This window comes from Mesocricetus auratus, unplaced genomic scaffold (assembly GCF_017639785.1).
Source record: "Mesocricetus auratus isolate SY011 unplaced genomic scaffold, BCM_Maur_2.0 Super-Scaffold_100027, whole genome shotgun sequence".
Classification (NCBI taxonomy): domain Eukaryota; kingdom Metazoa; phylum Chordata; class Mammalia; order Rodentia; family Cricetidae; genus Mesocricetus; species Mesocricetus auratus.
The window spans coordinates 15414839-15435559 of NW_024429208.1; the positions used below are offsets into that span (position 1 = coordinate 15414839).

General features: G+C 44.1%; 1 protein-coding gene and 1 long non-coding RNA gene across 17 annotated transcripts in view; one reads left to right on the forward strand and one right to left on the reverse strand.

Annotated features, from left to right (window-relative positions):
- Ank3 (ankyrin 3) overlaps positions 1-20721 on the reverse strand; it is a 561730-nt gene that overhangs the window by 16058 nt on the left and 524951 nt on the right. For 5 of the 14 annotated variants that reach the window (XM_040732586.1, XM_021227587.2, XM_013113896.3 and 2 more), the window contains 5 exons: positions 11851-11925; positions 8447-8578; positions 7421-7564; positions 4427-4517; positions 2018-2396 (listed from right to left, as the gene is read on the reverse strand). In XM_040732586.1, coding sequence (XP_040588520.1) covers positions 2018-2396; positions 4427-4517; positions 7421-7564; positions 8447-8578; positions 11851-11925 — 821 coding nt within the window. Of the gene's footprint in view, positions 1-47; positions 99-2017; positions 2397-4426; positions 5088-7420; positions 7565-8446; positions 8579-11850; positions 11926-12527; positions 20250-20721 lie in introns of all 14 variants that reach the window. The other 9 variants (XM_013113893.3, XM_013113894.3, XM_005070794.4 and 6 more) reach the window with 5 other exon arrangements.
- LOC110341008 overlaps positions 1-20721 on the forward strand; it is a 28948-nt gene that overhangs the window by 7889 nt on the left and 338 nt on the right. The window contains exons 3-6 of one of the 3 annotated variants that reach the window (XR_002382883.2): positions 2237-2369; positions 3175-3313; positions 10656-10741; positions 12600-12661. This is a non-coding gene — a long non-coding RNA (uncharacterized LOC110341008). The other 2 variants (XR_002382881.2, XR_002382882.2) reach the window with 2 other exon arrangements.

A 20721-nucleotide genomic window follows, 5' to 3' on the forward strand; every position in this document is an offset into this window, starting at 1 on the left:
CCCAGCATTCCTTGCTTGACAGGAAGAGGAAAAGAGCAGGGCTTTACCTTGTAACAGCAGGTGGTCATCCGTGTAAGCGCTGCACCCGGACTTTTGACCTGCTTTTTCAGGGGACAAAAAGGGGTCTGTTGTCTGAAGTAGACATCAGATGGCCTTGTTGGTTGCTACTGTACTTAGGCTGGCCTTCCCTGTGAGATCAAACTTAACATTCCCTACAAGTTGTGACTGTACATGGACTTCATGGACAGGAGGTCTTTATGCATTGGGTGACTCAATGAGAAGTTTGGTTTCCATTTGTAGGGAAACCTGTTGAGTTGTGCTCAGGCTACAACCGTTTCAACCTTCTTCAGGTCTACATCCAAGCGGCTCTCCAGTGACCCACAGCTACACACCCATCAACACAAACAGTGTGTCACATGTCTATGTGGGTTTCTAATAGTTGTTTTGTTTTTGTAGGATAAACCTTCCTAGGTAAAAATGTCACTGTGCTACTGCTTCTCTATTTTTTTCTGGATTTGTTTTCAAAGGAACATACTTAATGGCATGGCATTTTAAAAGACAAGATTCCAATCAAAGTCATCCTGCTTAAATATACTGAGAGATGAATCAAAAGCAAAAATAAATATGGAAAGTCACCCTTTCTGAGAACCGGGGAAATCCTCAAAAAAGCTTAAAAGAAAAATTAGGAGAAGAATCATTTCAGGGCTTAGTTATTGGTGATGATATTCATTTGCATAAATGATGATCCGTTGAAGTTGCATTTCCTCTCATTTTTCCTTTCTAACACTCCAGAAAATGACGAGAAGAGTATGGATAGGGGATGGGGACAGTATATGACTTGTTGATTGCCAATGATTAGCTTCTGAGTGTCTGGGTGGTTTTTTGTAAACTTGAAGCATTGTCTTATAAAATGCTGTTTCTTCTCTAACTGCTGGCAGTAAGTGAACTAGGCACGTCTCAGGGCAGGCCACAGGAGCTTGCGTGTCAAAGGCAGAATAGTGTTTACTGCACAGTTGACAGGAAGACAGAGGCATAGAGAGAAGACAACTATGAAAAAGAGGAAGAAAGGCGGGGAGTGGTGACATACAACTTTAACCCCACAGAGGCAGGTGGATCTCCATGAGTTTGAGGCCAGCTGGGTCTACAACGTGAGTTCCGGGACAGCCAGAACTGTTACACAGAGAAACCCTGTCCTGGGAAACAAAAAACTGTAGGAAAGCCGTGTGTGGTGGTGTACACATTTAATCCTAGCACCAAAGAGGCAGGCAGATCCCTGTGAGTTTGAGGCCAGCCTGGTCTACGTAATAAGCTCCTATATCAATAAGCAGAAACAATGCATTGCAATTTTATTTCGTTGGTAAGAGATTATTTCATTAAAAATATTTTAACATCTAAAAACAGTAAAACAAAAGAATAAAAAAATCCACTAGGTAGTACCACAAGAACATATCATTATAAGGAGCAATCCAGTGATTCTGTCATATTCAGTATGGGTCTACATGCTGGTGATCAACTGAGATACAAAAAAGATATTTCTAGCACAGACTTCATCTGCCATGGAGTCCCCTTATCTTGAAAATTGCATCCTTTCAATTTTTTAACTACTTTGAGACATTAGTTGCTACAGTGTAGTATGTATAGCACTATAGTCCGATATTATAGTCTTTAAACTCTATGAGAGAACCAGAAAGTGTGAAAATTACCCCTAAGAAAGAAGGCTGAGTTTGCAACCAGGGAAGATAAATCACAGGCAGGATTGGTTCTGGATCCCTAAAACTAGTTACTCAATGTTTCTTTCTTTTCATCCTTGACAATGACTGGAGATTGTTTATTCCCTTGAAGACTGAAGGTACTAACCTCCCATGGAGTATGTCCTCCCCAGAACTTTTAGGGGCTAGCCTTCCCCATCACTGTTTAGAAACCATAACAAACCTTGCACTCAATGCTACTGGATTAATAGTAGAGGCCCATGGGTGTCTGCAGTAGTGAGAGTATGCTGGCTGTGTAGATGACCTACCTTAGGCTCTGATCCACTGGAACCCTCTTCTTCGTGGAGGTTGAGCCTGGCCTTGCCATCAGCAGAAGTCCTAGTCATCTTTTTCATGCTGACAGGCACACAGGGTTTAGGTGCATCTTCTATGACAAACTTGCTGGTTTCTTCCAGAGATTTCTGATAGGCTGTGAGGGGTGACGCTGGTTCCTCAGTGCGACTAGATCCATGTGTTTTTGGTTTCAGATTCTCCTTGATGCTCTGTTTTCCTATGTCATTTTGGGATTCCGGAAAGTAGGACTTTGCCTTTGCTTCCGGAGTGACTTCTGCGTGGCTTCCGTTTGCTTCAAATTTCCCAGGTTCTCCTTTGAGATATGAGGTAATGGAATCTCGAACCTGATCAGTGCTGTGAAAGACACAATATGCAAATTCATAATGGCGACATGTGACTGCAGATGGCTTCAGGGTGATACCCATGTTGCCAAATCACTTTTTCAAAAATTTATTTTAATTTTATAGTTTTTTTTTTCTGTATGTATGTCTGTGTGAAGGTGTTGGATCCTGGCATTACAGACAGTTGTGAGCTGCCATGTAGCTTCTGGGACCTGAACCCCGGTCCCCTGGAAGAACAGTCAGTGCTCTTAACCATTGAGCCATCTTTGCAGCCCCTCCCAACTTCTTCTAAAGGCATAAAATAGTCATGAAAAAATTAATAAGTAGATTTAAAATGTGAGGGCCTTTCACAGATGGGTCAGTGAGGTGTATTCAGGCTGCAGGCATCCCAAACACCCCAGCTTCCAACATAGCTATGAGACTGTCACTTAAAAAAATCATTTTCTATAGCTAAATTTTACACTTTAAAAAATATTGATGGACATATAGTTCTGACCTCGCCAAATTTTAAAGGGAAGGCTAGTGAGGACACACTATCATGTCACTAATGAAAACCAAACACCAGGCATGGTGGGGCACACCTTTCATCCCAGCACTTGGGAGGCAGAGGCAGGTGAATATTTGTGAGTTCAAAGCCAGCATGGTGTATAGACTGTTTTACAGAGAAACCCTGTCTTGAAAACCAAACAAGAATAAATAAAAAACAAAATGCTGCCTGAGAAAAATAGAACAAAGGAATTCCTGAGTGGAAACTGCATTTTTCAGGGTCTCTGACTTGAATTTTTTTGTAGGGTTTCATCTGTGCATATATGTGTCACACTCTCTCAACCAAGATGCCCTTATTGGACCTCCTTTGTCCACTACAGCTCTCCACTGCTTTCACTGACCACCATGTCTTCTGTTCATCATGGGACTCCTTTCCTAAGTGAGGTAAGTCTTCTCTTTACTAGTTTCAACATAAACCATTTGTTTTATTTTGTAGCTCACATGTCATTCTTAGTGTTGTGCTCATTACCCAGAAGAGGCAGCAATTAGTACATTAACATTGCTCTTTCTGTTAATGCAGAAATGCAGACACAAATGCATTTAGAAATTCAACCAAGGTCAAAGTGTTTCCTTTACAGTGGGGTATGTCCCATGTCTAGGATCTCGAGTCTTACTTTCTAGAGCAAGGCTTAGCGTAAAGATGAGCCAGATACACACTGGCAGAATCACTGTAGTTATATATCCATGGCTATTTTGGTTGTAAGGAAATGTCTATCATGTTTCTGTGTAAAAGCCTACGTATATAAAAATGGAAGACTAGGGCTGGGCATGACCAGCACTTGGGAGGCAGAAGCAGGTGGATCTCTGCGCGTTCAGGGACACCCTGATCTACAGAGTGAGTTCTAGAATACCCGGGACAACAGAAACCTGCCTCTAAAAAAATTAAAAACAGAAAACTGGAAGAATAATGTGTTTTTCCTGAGTATAGTAAGTGTGTTTTCTTGGTGTCTCTAGATTTCCTACATGAAGATAGAAAATTGACACCTGCGCCTCATTCCTTTTTTGGGGGGTGGTGTGCTGGATGTTAACAGCAAAGCCATGCACATTTGGTTGTGTATGTGCTGCTTGCTAAAGCACGCCTTCATTGATTCAGACTTTTCCTGGTGACTATTGCTAGATGGCAGGATTTGTCAAGTTTATAATCTCTAATATCTTGTATCATCCCATCTATGTCTGTAGTTATGAAACAAGACAAATGGTAATATCCACAAAAGATCTGGGCTTTCACTTATGAAATGACTTCAGTGGGGCACTGCTGACTTTGAAGACAGCATCTAGATCTTTGGCATGGAAGTAACTCTGCTTTGCTTTTTACTGCAGTAAATTCACCTTTCTCTAAGGAATAGGACATACTGAAACCAATCGGTAAAGAAGGTATGTTTCGAAACAGGCTGAACAATTTAGCATAGGAGTCACTGCCAAAAAAGGCCCCCGTTTGAAACAAAGTACAGACAGCACACCCGCTTTTCATGTGTACTCCCTGAGACACAGCCGTACCTGTCATCCAAGCGGTCTAGTAACCCACCAGTTATTCTTCGGGCTTGTGCTGGAGACTCTAGGCTTCCACTTGACGTCTCGTTCTGCCAACCTGCAAGTGAAGACATTGCCAGTTCTGCTCGTTGTACACGACTAAGAATTGCCTCCTCAGACTCTACTCCTTCTTCAAGTTGAACGTCCTCAAATAGAGATTTGAGCTTTTCTTCCGCCGTCTCCTCACCAGGACCAGATCTTCCTTTCTCCTGCTGCTCAGAGCTTATGGCTACTTTTCTAGTCTGTGGTTTCAGCGGCTCTGCTGGCATACCATCTTTTGGGAGCCCGGGCACACTTCCGAGGTACTGAGGACACTCACTCGGACACAGGTCCTTCAACTGGCTCTCAACTACATCCTGTGGGCCGGCCATTTCTGTTACAGTTACTGAATCTTCCAGTCTGCCGTCTTCTAAGGATGTGTCTTCTGCAGTTACAACTGGAGGTCCACCTGCTGAAGGTTCTATGTTTCCCTGGGAAGGCATTAGCCCATCACTCAGTCTACTGGGGGTTCTAAAGGGAGAATCTATGCTAGAGATATCACTAAAATGGTCATCTTGCTGGAAAGGGGTGGGTGGTGTGCAGTATAACCCCATGGGGGTCTCCAGCTCCACTTGAAGGGAAGGGTGACCTATGGAAGACAGTACATTTGGACTGACTGGAATGAACTAGAACACGTTAGACACAAACACATGGGATGACTCAAATTATATCAGGTATGACAACGCATGATGGATTACAGAACAATGTACACGAGTTCATGGTTTAGTTCATGTAATTTAATGAAATAAAACAATGGCATTCTGTCAATTTTAATACGGCAGCATAACTGTGCAGATGAAATTAACTCAATATAAAGTTTTAGTTGTCATATCTAGAAGACATTTGGCTCACGGCTGACACATCGTTTTCATTTTAGCATGCAAAACCTATACTATGGTAGAATGAATACAGCAAGCTGTAAGAGGCTAATTCTGCAATTAATTCCCTCTTGCTGTTAAAAGCACAATACAACTCCAATTCTTATTCATTTACATGAAATTTATGGGAGGAAATAAGGAATGAATTTACACTCCGGAAAGAAATGATTGATGGATTTTTAGAGTAGTGTTGGCTAAAAAAAATTTAGAAAGATGTTAGACAAGATAAATGACTTAATGTCACAGACATAGAGTTATGTGAAGCTGGTGATGGGAATCTGCTTAGAATCATGAGACAAATAAAGAGAAAAAAATGATACACATGGAGACAGAAGAACCTAAGGTTAAGAGTATTCAGAATTTAGAACAGTGCTATGCCAGCCTGCTCAGAAGGGAAGGAGGGGGCTAACCCCTGATTCTAAGCAATCTACAGAAGAATTTCCTTGCCCAAGCAGTGAGGAAGTAGTAATGGTCTGGTCGTGGTGAGGAAAGGGAGTTTCCCAAAAGCTCAACAAAGAGGAGAGACATTGTTTTAAAAAGTAGCAATGCATTTTCTCAATTCATTGGTCTGAAAAACCAGTTTTTTCCCATTAGTTCAAGACAAACAGCTCTGGTTGTAGGTTCAAATTGCTATAGGTTAGTAGACACTTGTTGGTTACAGCCACTTATAATATGAGCCTTTTATTAAAATCTGGCTAAGATATGACTTATAGTTTATATAAGTAAATTTATTTCATGCCTAAATTTCCCTCAGAAATTTTAATAAAAAGAACTACACAATATTGAGATATAATAACAAAAAGCCCTGGTGAGCTTATTTTAATGATATTTAAACTTTACAGTGTTAAGCCAAAATGAACCAAGGATACCACACTTTGTGATTTCTTTTCCCAGTAAAGAGTAGAGGAAGTTAAAACAGTAACTTGTCAGTAATTCTTAATTTGCTCTATTGATCTAGTACAAAAGGAATTTATCAATATACAACCTCCCACATAAGACAAGTCATATAATAGTGCGTGTGTTCCAAGGATCCATGGCATTGATGCTCTGTGGGTTGCAGATACACTTCATCTTTAGGAAATAGGTACTTTCTAAGATTCTGTAACCTTTCCCACTGTGACACATACAGAATTTCAAAGTCCCTGCCTCTTAACGACTCTCATTTTGCCAGTTAAAAATGGAAAAAGACGATGACGATATTTCTTGACCCCTGAACTAACAGGACATTAGCCTCGGCTACTCTTATCTATGACCCATCATTGTTTTCCATTCACTATTCGTTGTGGGGACGAATTCCCACTTGTGAAGTGAGACAGGAATAGCTTCCAAAGCATGGCGGTCTGTTACGTTGTTTTCCTGACACTCTGATGAGACTGGCTACTAATGAATGGGGGAGGGGACTGTTAAATTAAGCTAAATCAAAAGGTTATCAGTGGCGTGTGTGTATGCTCACTGAACTAGAAAGAATGCATAACACCAAATACTGCCTGCCCTCCACCCCAGGAGTCGCTGGCAGAATTCAGGGTAATGTTAAGCAACTAGCATTACTGGAATGGTGGGAGACTTCTCCATTGTACCTCTACATGCTTGATCCCACAACAGTGATTCACTGTTTGCCCCAGCCACTGTTCACTGCAAACAGAGCTCAGCACGTCACCTTGGTTAAAACTGGACTCACGGTTTTACTTCACTTGCATATGAGAAGAGGTCACTGGGTTTAAAAAAACCATCAATTTTAAATGCCAAAGCACTGCATTTTGCAAGTATCAAGTTTTCTTCCATTTGGGTGCACAGAAGGCTAAGGAGTCACAGCTCTTTCGGATACTGTGTTTTTATATTTCATCTGTGCTGCAGAGAGACGTTTACCGAGCCTGCTCTGATATTAGAGCGTGCTCATTTGCAGACTCTGGCAGAACAAAAACTGTGAGGAGGAGAGGTTGAGTCAAACAGATCATGGCGCAGGTGGTAATGAGTGGCTGCCTTGAATGACAGCACTTTCAGATTTTATATCGAATGATCAAATATGAACACTAAATGCAATTACCATCAACTGGGTCATGGAAAACATTGTTTTCATCTGCAAAGCTTCGGGTGCCTGAAATATTCCCATAATCAAAAATTGGTCCTTCTAGCAGAGTCACTATGTCTATTCGATTAATTTTTGTCAAGACCGAAGTTAAGGCATCAGCTGAAAAGGAGAGAAAAGAGGTTGAGAAGCCAGTGGCATTGTTTCCTGCAAGTTAACACAACATCCAACAACAAAAAAGCATGGCTTCCTTCAGCTAGCATTTCAGCACCCTACTTAGCTCTGTCTGCTAGATCCATGTCCAGAATGCTGGCTGCCCCAGGGAAGACTCCCACCTTAAAGCTGTCTGTGGAGGCCACAGGATTCATCCCACTGTGACAGGGCAGATGGTCCTCAAACACCTGCACTCCGTTAGGGGCCCAATACAGCTTCAAGTTCCCTTGACTCTCAGGAAGTCAATGCCTCATCTTTATAGCCAGTGCTTAACTTCTTAGTAAACCACCAAGGTCAGGCTGACCAGGCAAATCCACAATAACTTACCCCACATTGCAGGGGGTGGGTGCCGGGTGTTTTGAACTCGGTCACCAGCACCTACCTAAATCCAGTTATAGCAGAGGATTTGCCCCAGACTGGGTACAGCTGGCTGGCTCCCCTAACCATGCCCCATCCTCCTCTGTATGTCCCTCCACACCTGCCCCTGGATGCAGCAGTAATTTCAAAGCGGTTTTTGTTTTTGTTTTTTTCTGCTGACCATGACAGAAAAGTTAGTTATTATTTTTCCCCTCCATTTTTTAGCAGGTATGTGGGAAGGTGGTCATACAAACTGCAAACTGTCTCCTGCCACTTGCTTTCCAGGAAACCTAAGCACAGGACCCTAGGAGGCCAGGGCTTACTAAATGTCACTCTAGACTCTTGCTAACTCCTCCCACTTGCTACCGGAAATTACAGAATACTGAAAATCCTGGCATAAGCCCAACAGCAGATTTCTCTAAGATATTAACCCTATGTGGTTTTGAAAGTTAATATATATAATTTTAAGCATACTTGTGGCATTCTTTCCGTCTCTGGTAACCCACTTTTTTAATAACATGAAGCTTTGGGAAATTAAGGAATTGGGATTTTCCACACGTATCTGATTGATTTCATCCACTGAAAAATTCAGTTCCCTTGCCAGCTCTGTGAAGAGAGAGAGAGTTAGGAAGTGTAGTTGTTACTTTGCACATGCTTCTTCAGCGTCACATTCAACTCCTAACACCCCACTCCAAACAATAACAGCAAAACTAGAGGAAGAAAAGGAATTGTAGTCCTTTGCCTAGAATTGGGCAGTCTGGTGCTTGATTTTTTTTTTTTTTCCGGCAGGCTGTGACCAGAATTTCCTTAGATAATTACTAACAATCAAAGTCCAATTATAAATCCTTTGTTCTTTCAAGACAGGGTTTCTCTGTGTAGTCCTGGCTGTCCTAGAACTAGCTCTGTAGACCAGGCTGGCCTTGAACTCACAGAGATCCACCTGCCTCTGCCTCCCAAGTGCTGGGATTAAAGGCATGTGCACCATCACCATCCAACTAGAAATCATTTTTTACAGATTCTTGGGATTTGTAGAGAGGATGTTGCTGGCTTATTTTGATTCAGCCACATTCTCTGCAGATTGAACAATTGTACACAAGACAGGGAAGGAGCTTACTATTCCTGAGCATGCACAGATTGGGTGGCGCTGAGCAATCCCATTGAAACACACCTCTTACTCATTTGCTAATGTAATGGCTAAGCCTTTGAGTTTTATGATCTCTACTTGGGAGGTTAAGTGATAACTCCAGGGAAAAATCATGCATACAATATGCAGGCATTTGTGTGAAAAGAAATAAGAGGGAGTGCTATGTGTCTAAGTACATACTGAATCTTGTAAACACAGAGGTGTCTCTGCAAAGATTAAGATGAGCTCAACATGGCCGGCAGATGGCTTGGCATGTAAAGGCCAAGCCTGATAACCTGAGTTCAACCCCCTGGGACCCACATGGTAGAAAGAGAGAATCAAATGAACTCACTATGAACAGAGACCTTGAGAAAGGAGACATCTTTTCATCGCTTATCTCTTTAAAAATGTGTATCAAGTATATACTACCTTAATTACTATAAAGTAAGAAACATGAAGAATTGCTTCCATGAAAAAGGGATTGGTCAAGATTCAATTCCTGTCAAACATCTCTAATAACTCAGCAAAATGAATTCAGAAATTCAAGAAGTCCTCATGTTCTGGTCAAGTTATTGTTGCTAGAAGTCTATATTGTGGTACACAGGGGCTTACAAAATGAGTTGCATACATATTAACTATTCACTGCAGACTGGAACTACTGGAAATTTGACAACTGTCCCTTGTTGAACAAAAGGAGGAAGTTTGCTGATGTGATAGAGTCTTGTGATCATGGTAGACAGTTAAAAGGGTATCATATAAAACAGTGTTTCTGTAACTGAAACCAGCTTACCTCAGCACAAAATTTAGCCTTAATACATGTGGGCACAGACACTTTCACAACAAAAGCTTAAATTCATATCATGACTCTTAAGCATAGTGGTTAGGAAAAAAATACCATCACATGTATAGATTCATTATCACTCAAAGCCAGGATCAGCAGATATTAATTTTGTAGGGAACTACAAAATTTGTATTGTGAACAAAACAAGATTACTATAAAAAAATCAATGCTTCTGAACGAGTTTCAAGAGACACATTTCCACTTTAAATACTGAAGATTTTGTAATGGTCTTCATTGATCACATAGTAGTTCTAATTAAAGAGGTCAATTCCAGTTTTCATTCCACCATCTGTGTACATTTTAGGCAACAAGAGTCCTACCACCCAAGAAATCCTCAAAAGCAAACATTATTTATTGCTCAGAAGACTGGAAAAAGCACATTGACCCTGAAGAAATCAGAGTTGGAGAACTTGATTTTATTTCTTCTTTTCTAGTCCTGGGGATTAACTGAGGCTTTGAGCATGCCAGGCCACTCGATCTGTTCCCAGCTCACCTGGGTCTTCTCCTGTGCCACATCTCCAAAAATCTACTCTGGGAAACAAGGACTGTCTATGCCAGATGAATGAAAATCTGGTTTTTCAGTAAGAATGCAAAAACCAACATACATTCTGTTTATTTTTCAGTAAATGACCTATGTTAAACCATAATTAGTGTTAAAGTGCACTTTGTAGGGAACTATTTAAGAATGTAAACCAGTATTAACTCCTCTCCACCTTCAGGGTGTTACTCAGACACCGGACCATACCAGAGTGCCTGGAAGTCCCTGACCATTAACAGCTCATCTAGAGCAGAGGCTAGAGACCAGGTAATGCTTTGTCATTTGGTAGGGCTGGGAGGCAGTTCTGTGGCATACAAAGGAAAACTATAGATGGTTTTTTTTTCCTATGGTCTAGTTTTACCTTCCCCCTTTAATAAGAGATAATGGTACGGCACGAGAATGGCTGTGGTAGCTGATATAGAAGATGACCCTAGAGAGATGATAATTAATACTTATTTTTTTTACCAGTTTAGTTATGCATGGTCTATAGTCATAAAAGAAATCAAGCATTTGTTTCAATGTTCCAGTATATTTTCAGAGGAATGCCCAACATCTTAGGATGTGCGTTTAAAAGGTATATTCAACCTAGGAAACATCACATTTCTTCTTAGATTCTCATGAGTCAGGATATGAGAGACCTTGTTAGGACCAACACTATAAAGCTACATTTTTTAAGTGACACAGCCCCGCATTTGACTTTACTGATGTAAAACAAAGATGGATACTTCCTTTCTATCACCTTGACTATTAATGGTTTCATAGAACTCAAGCATCTCTGTGAACTGCATCTATTTTATTCGCTTATATCCTTTTACAAAAATTAACTTATGATCGAGGCTTTCATTCCTTTTTCTTGGTCATAGAAATATTTTTTTGTTCTCGATTGTCAAAGTAAGGCAGGGTTTTCCATTTAAACTAATCCTAGGGCATAATAGTAAGTTCATTTAAAAGCATTGGCCCAATAAAGGCACAGCAATTGGGTAAATTGCTATCTTGACTACACCAGGGCATGGGGTAATTGAACCACTGGCTAAAAGTGCTGTTTTAACAACAGAGATAATGTTAATTATGTAGTCATAGTCTTATCTGGGTTTTCTTGAATGCTCCTAAGGCATGTGCCCTCAGTTACAAAACTATTCTCTTATGGAAATGGCCAGGTGAAGAAATAGTTTAAAGATCTAACTTTGTACATGTACAGAAAAAAATTAGAGTGTACAGTTGCTATCAGTAACTATGAGGGCAGGTAGAATTATGGATAATGTTTTACTGCTTGCTTGTTTGCGTATTTGGAGAGGTATAGGATGGTCTTTGCAGGTGACGAAGACAAGGACACTGAGGGGAGGATACCTGCTTCATTCAGGTGCAAATGTACTTACCTGTCCAACTAAGTCCCAGGTGATCGGCTACTATTGCCATCCTGATATCTGTCCGCTCACAAGGACTCTGTGGACCTACGATTTACAATTTCTCAATTAAAACAATCGCCAAGGAAGACACGACACTGGAAAATTGCTTTGCGCAGTACTCAGATTTTACAGAGACTGACACTAACACCGTGTACTTAGATGTGTTCTAGTCGCCTACACAAACACTTCTTGTCTGTCACTCGCATCAGGCCAAATGCCAGATTACATGGATGCTCGGAATGTAATGAGATTGAACATGCTGGCGAGCTGGCCACTTTACAACGGCCACAGAATCGCGTTGGTGGCAGCAACCATGATGGAATCTGAGCATCTGCCTTGGCTCTGACAGAGTCATAACCCATGAGCACATTAGAAAAGAAGCCCTCTCACATCTTTGAACGACACCAGTGTAGCATGCTTCCCTAGCTCTCTACAGTGTAGCTGGATTGAAAGAGGACGGAAGGGCATCTAGGACAGCACACACAGATGACAAGGACAGAATGAGAAGCTACAGTTAAACCACTCCACAAGCAATCACGACAGGTCATGCACTAGGGTCTACGAGTTGGAAAGTGTTTACGGACTATGCTGTTTCTCCAGGTCGTGAGCAAAGAGCGCTCAAGAAACCTGACTGCCTTCATTCTCACCAGTCCTCCTACTGCCGGCCTTTCCACTCTTTGATTTTAAAGGTGTTGCCTCTGTTCTCTTATGTCTAGCAGACTTCGTGGTAACTGAAGGCTGGCCACCCCGGGAAGTCTCGGACAACGACGTGTTTCTTGAGGTACTCTCTTCCTCATCAGACAACTCCGACTGCATCTTTTTGTCTTCTTCAGTGAGGCGGTCCACAAGTTTTAGGGTCTCACCACTAATTCCCTTAAAATATTCAATGGGATGTTTACATACTGCCTTAAGCTGACTTTCTCTAACTTTAACGGTGGTGGATTTGGTGGTGGTGGTGGTGGTGGTGATAGTGTTGGTGGTGGTGACGGTGACACAGGTGGATCTTACCTTTACTGGCAACTTGGATGGAGGCAGTTTGGCCTTGCCTTTCTCTGGCTGCCCTCGCTTTTGTGTGGCACATGCTTTTCTGACTGAAACTAGGTTCTCCCTGTGTGTGTTTTTGACTGGAATTCGGGACTTGGCATCTACACATGAAGAAGTAGGAAGGGTTTTGTTTTTCTCTGATGGACCAACCTGCCTCAGTTTACCTGCTTTACTGTCTGGCTTATGGTTTGACAGGAAGACATCTTTTGGTGCAGTGGCCTTTATGGGAAGCTTGGATTTCCGCCTAACCCCTATTGGTTCCTTCCGCGAATCTCTGATGCAGTGTCCTTGTGTCCCTGGACTCTTTCCTGAGCCTTTCACTGGATTAGCTTTCTCTGTGGTACGAGTGGGTGCAGCACGTCCTGTCAGAACTACGTGATTTGTGGTGTTATCTGTCTGCATAGTGGAAGAATCCAGATTATTGTTGTTATTGAAGTTATCTTTTTGAAAATCGTGTTTCTCTTGGGACCTAACGCCCACCTGGCTATTGGGTGCACTTGAGATTACTGTCACCATTTCATTTTCTAACCCCTGGCAACTGGTCACCACAGCCTCTATCTTATCTGTCACTTCTCCAGAGCCTTCTTTCTTCATAGTCATGGTAGATGCAGAAATTCCCATTTTTATAGGCGTGCGTGACTTGGGGTCAACTTTTGAGGTGTTAGCAGCAGCTGTTGACTTCTCCAGAGAGCCACTACAGGCTGCGCCTTCCTGACACTCTCCGATGGTCGGGATGCTGGGGTTGGGTTCGACTGTAGGTGCCTCTACATCTCTCTCTAGATTGGTGTCTACTGAGGTGTCCCCTGACTGTGGCTGTGGGGTGTCAGTGACCATACTGTTATCCCCTTCCCCCTGGGCCCCTGACTTCCCTTCAGGAGTATGCTCACCAATCTGGAAAAATTGGAGCCTTTCTTCCACAAAATCTCTCTTGCTCATGTCAATTGCACCACTGCGGGTCATCTCAAACATTTTTCCTTCATGAAATGGAAAGGGGTTAGGCTCACTAGTTGGGGTACTCTCATCAGTTGGTGTTCTGGCCGGCGTTGTGTCAGGGGTGGTTGCCGGAGAGCGGTCGTCCACCGCCAGACCAAATGGCTTAGTGTCATCTTCCCGAGATTTACCATCAAAAACTTCATTGTCCCCTCGGTTATTGGGCCAAGGGTCAAAATCTAGACCCTTGGTCGCTACTGTTTTAAAAGGAGTGGCGAATTCTTCATCGACTTTGTAACTGAAGTAAGTATCGGGAAATACCGATCTGTCTGGATGTCTGCCTTCCAGGGTGAAAAACTGGGTCCCTGACTTGGGATCGCTCTTCTCCGGGGTTCTATCTGATGAAGAGCTTTTGGAAGAAGATGGCTTCTCTTCATCCAGTCCCACTTTCCCCTCCTCCTCAATCACTTCCAGTTTACTCTGACTGAAAGAGCGGTCGGCAGGCTTCAGGATGCCCTCTGTCCAGACGTCCTTCTTGGTGTCCACAGTTTGACTGGGGAGTTTAGAGTCACTCTCTGTTAGGCCATCGTCCTCATCTTGTAGGTCATAGCCATCCAGAGAGTCAATCTCGGTGGCATCTGTGTCATGGGAAAACTCAGCCGTGGTTGCGATGGAACACTCAGTGACAGACTGGTCATTGTTTCCATTCTGAGCCGTTTCGTTCTGAGGTGAGTCAAGGCCGGACTCACTCTCTCTCCCATTACTCTCTGCCTCTTTCTGGTTGGAAGCTTTCATGGCAGCGGTTTTGGATTTGGCCATGTCTTTCTGTCCTTCATCAACTTCCTTTAACTTGAAGGTGTATTTTTTAACTGGGACTGGTTGATACATGGACTCATCGTCACTGGAGTCGCTGGCTTCGGCACCGGGAGGGACCGGTGATGGGGGCTGCACTCGGATGACAGGTTCGGCCAACTGGTACTTGTCACACTCATCCTGAAGGTTGACCTCAATCATGTCAACCTCCCTTTCAGGGAGGTACTGATGTTTCTTATCTGATTCCATCTGGTCGGCATCCAGAGGGGGAGGAGGAGGAAACTCAATATAGGCAACTCGGTTACATTTGGATCTTTGGGTTGAGTCTTTGCTCACATTGCGATCCGTTTCCCGCTCCACAGTCACCTGCTTTAGGGGGGCTGACTTGGGTTCCTCCGACTCCGACTCCTCAGAAACCTCAGGAATCGGGCTGGGTTGTCCTGGTATAAAAGCTATGAGGGAGTCTGGCGTCTTAGACGTGAACTCATAACTCACTTCCTCTGAGCTGGGAGTTTCCGGGGTCAAAGGGCTCTTCCCAGAGCTGTCTAGAAAGGACACTTGCTCTAGAGTATCGTCTTCTGGACTGCCCTGGGGAGAAGGCGGCTGTTTTTGCTGTCTAGCTGTATAGAAGGTTCCCCTGGCTTCCTGCACCGTCTTACATTCCTGACTTATGATTTTCTTTACACCTCCTTGTTGGAGCTCCTTTTCATACTGTTTCCCTACTTGTACGAAGCTGACATAAACAGGTAAGGTTTTGATCTCTTTCCCTCCCTCTGTCTGGGCTAGGGGAGCAAGCTTCTCCAACCCCTCCATGGAGCCGTGGTCGAACACATCACTAGAGGGAGAGTCTTTTCCTGGGCTAAACTCTAACGAATCGGGAGATCTGATGGGAGAGGTCTCAGTTTCATCAAGAACTGGACAGAGGCCTACGTAACTCTGTTTGGAAACTTTGCTGATCTCAGAATAGGTAACTTTTTCATCATCTATGGAATTAAAGTGCTGATTCTCCACTATCTCTTTGCTCACACGTGACCGGGTCACTTTTTGGGATAGTTCATGTTTTGGAAATGTTGACTGCTCACAAAACCCATCAGGAATGTTAGAAGACGGCATCTTCCTCTCGTCTGCCACCCTGATGGGAATGTGAGATCCCACTGAGCTCTCGCTTCTCCTGGGAAGCCGGTCGAGAGCGCCGCTGGGAGGACGGTCCCCTTCTTTAACAATGTACTCCCTGTATAACACTTTCTTGGAGGGAGACTTTACACTCATTTCCTTAATTTCTGAGAGAGAGCCATTCGTTAACAATTTGTGTTCTCTCTCAGTCACACACATAAATTCATTCTTTGGATCGGCGTTCTCGCTCTCATCGGGGCGGCCCGTATGACTCTGTCTGATGTCGTGAACAAGCACGTGCGACAGTTTCTCTTTCTGAGCCTTATTGTTATTGGCCCCAGAACTTTCCCACGTTCTAAAGCCCTTTCTGTCCCATGGTCCCTTGGTTGCTAGGTCTGATGTCATGGAACAGGCCGAGTCTTCTTCAGCCTGCTGCTCAGGGAAGAACTCAGGCATTGCCTTACTTAGCATCTCAGTTCTGTGTCTTTTGACGTCATCGGGGCCCGACTCATTCACAACAATGTCATTGTTTTTGGCATGCTCGACTTTGACTATGGTAACATCATTTTGCACTGGCCCTCTCTCCTCTGAGAGGTCTACAGCCTTCTGCTGCTTTTCTCTAGCAAAACCTGGGTGTGTGGGCAGCTTGCTTTCTTGAGTTTTCTTAACTGGGATTCGGGATGGGCCATCCAGAGTTTTCTCTTCTTGAGATAGGTCCTTACTTTTTGCACGGGTGCCTTGTTCAAATTTTAAGCGAATGGAACTGAGTTTGGATTGTTTGAGCTGAAACCCAGACTGGGGCCCTTCTGGTCCCCTGCCCTGAGCAATGACAGTTCTTTTGGCTTCCTCTGTAGGCTGGCCATCCTCACTCTGTTGGGAAGGGACCCTCTTCTCTGGGCTGCTTGACCCAATGCATGTCTTCTTGTCCTCAGCCTGAGGGACACCTTGTCCATCTTGACCACGCTGCCTGGCTTTAACCCATTCGTCATTGGATGCCAATAGTTCTGTTAACACCTTCTCGGGACTACTGCTGGTGGAACTCTGGGAAGAGTATTCTTTGCCATTTTGGGGGCGTGGCTTTTTCTCCGGGGACTGCAGTTCATCGTTTAACTTCTCGGTTTTGTCACGAAAAAACTGTGACACTTCAGTCAATTTCTCTTCAGCCTCCTTCACAGTCCTGTCCACCCTATCTTCATATATTAACTTCTCTCTACCTCTGTCTAGTCTGTCCTCAGACAAGTGCATCCACATGGCATGTTTTGGACCACTGACATTACCCGCATAGTGCAACACTGTCATTTTATCAAAATGCTCATCTTTAGACACTCTCCCTACACCATTTTCAGACACATCTTTATAGATTTTGGAGAGGATTTCTTTCTGGGGGGCAGTGGCTACTTTATCTCTGGAGCGCTTATCAGACCTCTGTAACTGTGAGCTAGGGGGTCCTACAGGGTCTGTCACCGATTCCTCGGTATCAGAGTGAGAAACATCTAACTTCTCTGACAGAAGCATTTTCTCAGCAAACCTGTAAGACTCCCCTCTTAGGTCTGACAACTCATCATCATGGTATTCTACAGAGTGCTGACTCAACAGCTTCAGTGTTTTGTAAGAGTCATCGGACAGGAGCTGTGCGGAACTGGGACGGCTATCTTCTTCTTGGGACACTGGAGTGTTTACTCTGGAAGATTCCAGATAAGAAGGCAAGGACTCTTCTGCTGCAAGTTCTTCTTCTTCTTGCTGACCCTGCTCCTCGGGGCAAGGGAAAGCATCGTGTTTCTCTGGCAGAAAATCTTTTAAGTTAATACTTCCCCGGGATAAGTCTTTCTGACACCCAGGTACTTCCTTTTCTGGATGCTTTTTGGTCTCTCTAATAATGACTTCAGTGGGTTCAGCTTGGTTACCTTTTTCGATGTGGACTTCTATTATACGCTCCAGTTTGGGTTTCATTTGGCTGTCCTTCTCTGCGTGCTGGGCTGAGATCTCAGCAGCAGACTTGGGGACATCTGGAGACATGGCCGACTTGTGTTCAAACAGCCCCGCCAGCTCTTTGGACGGGTCTCTCCCAGACTGAAAGGCTTTCATGATGTCGTGGACTGACATGGTTTCTTCAATTCTTTCTGAGGCACACTCACTGCCTGGAGGGGAGTGATACACCATCCTGGTGGTCGTAGTGATATGAGTCTCTTCTTTGACACGCATGCCTTTACTTAAAACCCGACTGTGGTCCTCTTCCTCGCTACTGGCTTTCATTTGAAATGCTTTTACTTTTTCCTTAATGCTAGAGGTGGTAGGCTTTGGCTCCAACTCCATAAACGTAGCTGAAGGTTTGGGGGACATGGGGTCCTCTGGCTGGGACTGGGGGATGTCACCAGTGGAGGGCTCATAACTCCTGATCACATGGACTACTTCAGTCCTTGTCTCCGTGATGACGGGAGGGATGGGGACTTCATGAAAAAGTGGCTTAGGGCCTGTGCTCTCGGCACTTTGTGGGGCTGACGGTGTTTTCTCACTTCTGGTTTCGAAGCCACTGTCGGACAAGGGACTTTTATCTTGGTCATGTTGAGAAAAGTCATCAGGAGACTCTAAGATGGCATCTGATCCAAAGAAAGAGTCAGCCATCTTGCACAGTTCCTTCTCGGAGGTGGAAGGCCTCATGGAGGCTGGCGGCATTTTGAGTTTATGCTCCTGCAAGGCCATGGCTGGCTTGAGAATCCTTTTCTGTCTCTCCTCTCCATCCTTCTTGGCATCTTCAAACTTGTACTTTAAGTTGGTCAGTGAACTGCTGCTCCCAATGTCATTGGTCAGGTAGTCAATGACTCTAGTCAGGTTGGCCTTCCCATGCACTTTCTCGGATGGAGATGGGGTATGGCTGGCAGCAGCCTGCCTGGCTTCTCGTATTTCCTCAGAACTAAATTCTATCCAGTCATCCTCTGGGGAATGGCCTTTGTCACTCTTCGGGGATTTCGGTGGCCCTTTGCTGTCGACACACACGTCCTTTTTGAGGATCTCACTGACTTTCACTAAGTCTTCCTTCACTTTCTCAACAATTTTGAAAGGTTCTTCATCATCTATCCTCCCTTCTTTGGGAAGGTCGGGTTGGAATGGCTTTTCCTCAGGCACATCTGTCTGCAGGATGGCGGTCATTCTCATGAGGTCCTCCTTCATTTCAGCCACGTCCTTTAAGATCTCCTGACTGGAAGATAAAGAAGATGGTGCCGACAGCTTAAGGGCAGAGGGGGTGAGGAACAGAGATGACTTAGCGGGAGATGAAGTTCGATTGAAATGGGGCTGGGGGCGTGTCTCCGTAGTCAATGTTTTAATGGGTGACAGCAAAGCCGCTGCCGATTTTGTGAGCGAATTAGAGTCTGGAAGTTTCTTCAATGCTGGTTCCGACAAAACATTGACTACTGAGTATACTGGCACTGTGATTATTGATGACGTTACAGATGAGGTAGTAGCAGATAATGAAGACCCGAGGGAGGTGTAGAGTGCACTTGCGGAGGGCGTTCTAAGAGACTGAAAAGCCGAGGAGGGCGTTGCAGACACATATGACCTGAGTGGGGAAAAGGGCATGGCTGTTGTGGTAGAGAGTGCTTTCTCCACCGTGTCAGTGGCCGCGCTCACCACTGAACTCACAGCGTTTGTGGCTGTAGAAATTTTGTCCTGTAACGTGGCAGTGGCTTTGCATCCATTAATTAAAGATGAAGACGAAGGGTACTTCAGAGGAGAAACAGACCCATTGACCAGTGCTACCTCTGCATGTCCAGACATCTGCTTTAAGGGGGAGGAGAGAGATGATGCCATCGTAGCTTTAGCTGAGGAGATGACATCGGCTGCAGACTTAGTTGGAGACACCACCGACTTCAAAGGCGAAGAGATCAGCGGTGCTGCTGAGGTTATAATCGACTTAAACGGCAAGCTTGAGGAATACATAGTAATGTTTGACTTGGGGGAGGCGGGGGGTGTCATGGTAATGGATGACCTCTCTAAAAGAGACCCTGCGGTCGTCACTGGAGAAGTTCGAGAGGAAAAGGTTGAGGTGGGCGCCAGCCCCTTTAAGGGCGTAGCCTCGGTGGTGACTGTGGGAGGTCTCCCCAGGGTACCAGAGGTAACTTGGATATTGTATGGAGACGGGGACACCACTGTTTTTATCGGCGAAGAAATTGTCCGAAAAGATCTAATAGGAGATGCCACGTCACTAATGGATTTGACCGAAGATGTAGTTGATGCGCCTAGTGTGGATTTGATTGGAGAAGGAGTCGAAACAGACCATATGGATTTTAACGGAGATGCTGATGGCGTGTTAGAGGAGGAGCTGGATAAGGAGGCGAAGCCTGACTTGGCCGGCCCGGGTACTGAGACTGGAGCTGTGGTCCAGGACTGGTAAGGTCTTGTAGGAAAGAATGGCTTGTATGAGTAAGTGGTAGGGAGGGTTCTTGCTGTTCCTGAACTCCGTTCAACTGTTTCTTAAATTTTAAAAACGAAAATCAAACACAAAAAAAAATCAACAAAAATGGTTGAGAAACAGAGAAGAGACCAGAGAAAAAAAATTGGTCAGTAAACTTGGAAATATTGCAGAAGCAAGTACAACTGTTTGCATGATTTGGGATGGGAGAGGCAAAAAAGGGATGGCTCGAAGCAAAAGAAGAAAAATAAACATGAATGAACATGAAGAACCTGAAGTTAAAAGAAAAAGGTGACGAATGTGGAATGGACACAAGGAAAGCACATAGCGCAGCCATAGAGGCCGATGACGTAAAGGAGAAACACAGGCAAAGAATTGACAATGACAAAAATGTACACAATGGAAAACGGCCTCCTTACTTCCTATTGACTTTCTTGTGTGCTGGGTTAGAAATAGCAGCAGCCATTCTGTTTTGCCTGTTGTACATACACATGTCTGTTTTGTGCAACCACAGAAAGTGTTTTTAAGACTCT